The sequence below is a fragment of the Fukomys damarensis genome, unplaced genomic scaffold (genome assembly GCF_012274545.1).
Source record: "Fukomys damarensis isolate Sample0158 unplaced genomic scaffold, DMR_v1.0_HiC HiC_scaffold_10681, whole genome shotgun sequence".
In the NCBI taxonomy this organism is placed as follows: Eukaryota; Metazoa; Chordata; class Mammalia; order Rodentia; family Bathyergidae; genus Fukomys; species Fukomys damarensis.
In genome coordinates, this window is record NW_022911593.1 from 881 (window position 1) to 2515 (window position 1635).

At 55.4% G+C, this 1635-nt stretch overlaps 1 protein-coding gene across 1 annotated transcript; it reads right to left on the bottom strand.

Annotated features, from left to right (window-relative positions):
• Positions 1 to 129: 129 nt before the first annotated feature.
• On the bottom strand, positions 130 to 1518 carry LOC104855773 (sperm motility kinase 2B-like; the record flags this gene model as incomplete). The annotated part of the gene is made up of 1 exon (XM_010614735.2): positions 130 to 1518. A coding segment is annotated over exon 1 (1389 nt), but the record flags the coding sequence as incomplete, so codon positions are not given.
• Positions 1519 to 1635: the final 117 nt, after the last annotated feature.

Below are 1635 nucleotides of genomic sequence, written 5' to 3' on the forward strand. Positions count from 1 at the left end.
GGCAGCAGCAGGGTCAGGCTGCGGTGTCAGCCGGGCAGCGGCAGGGCCAGGCTGCGAGGACAGCTGGGGAGCTGCAGGGCCAGGCTCGGGGGACAGGCCGGGAGAGGCAGGGCCGGACCGGGAGGATACGCTGGGAAAGGTAGCGTCAGACTGGGAAGACACACTGGGAAAGGCAGGGGCAGACTGGGAGGACAGGCTGGGATCGGAAGGGCCAGACTGGGAGGACGGGCTGGGAGAGGCACGATTTGGGTACACATTGGGAGTTGTGGTCCTCTGGATGGCCATGGGCGGCAGGGAGCTTCTGCCACCCTGTTCTCCGTGGGTCTTCAGTCCGCAGAATAAGCGATCAGCGCGGGGGACAGGCTCGCTGGCCATATACAGATCGTGAGGTGACAGTTTGGGACCTGGAGGGCACCATGATGTTTGGTCTGTACCCTCTTGCGCAGTCCTCCCCACTTTTCTGAAGTCCCGTCCCTCGAGGGCGCAGCTTTGTAGCAGTAAGAATGTTGCCATAAGGTGGTTATATTCTTTCTTCCTGAGGGTGTCCATCACTTCAAGTTGATCGAAACCCATCTCTGCCATGTGGGTTAGAATGGCCCTCTTGGCGGACAAAGGGAGCGGCCCAGAAGGACTTTGGGGCCGGACACCCTGGCGCCACTGCTCATGCAGCAGCTCCTGCGCTGTTGGTCGCCTTTTGGCGCTCCTGTTCATGATCTTTCCAATCAAGTTTTTTACTTTCACAGAGACAAAGTCTGGGTAGCGCACAATCCCAAAAATGATGGTATCATTTATCTCTGGTGGCATTCCAGAGAAGAGATGCCTCCCTGTGATCGTCTCATATAATATTACCCCGAGGGCCCAGACATCCAGAGGAGGGCCTTCGTAGGTGGGATACAGGAATCGTTCCGGGGCAAAATAGGCTGGCGTCCCACCAGGCACGCTCAGCTCCTGCCCGGGGACGAACCGGAACGCTAACCCGAAGTCACATAGTTTAGCTCGGCCATTGGTGTTGAGCAAAACATTTCCGGGCTTGAGGTCCCCATGTACGATACCCTGCCTGTGGCAGTAATTTACCGCTTCCAAGATGTCTTGGAAAATAGTCAGGGCATCCTCCTCGTACAGCCTGTTCCTTTTGCCGCAGAAGAGCACTTGCCCCAGGTTGATCCCGTGCACAAATTCTAGTACAAGATGTACGTATTCCTTCGATTCTGTTACCTCCAGCAGCTGTGTGATGTTACGGTGTTGAAGGTCCTTCAGTATGGCAACCTCCGTTGCAATGTAGGCCGCTTGCCCCTTTGTCTTTTTTAATTCCTTTATGGCGACCCACTTGTATGTGCCGTAGTGTCGCCCTACAAACACCTTGCCAAAGCTGCCTCGGCCAATGAAGCCCAGCACCTTATAGTTGTCTTCGATTTGATAACTAGACCTGCTGGTTGTGAGGCCCAGCCAAGATGTTCCCTCGCTACAGTCTCCAGGACCTCCGCCTGGCACAGTGTCACGATGTCTTCTGCTCCCCATCGCTCCAAATAGATTACTAAATTTTCAGCGTCAATCTCCACTCCACTCTCTCTCAGAGTCTCCTTCCACCCACAGCAGACCCACCTGAGCCACGGCCTTATATAGCAAACTGCTTCT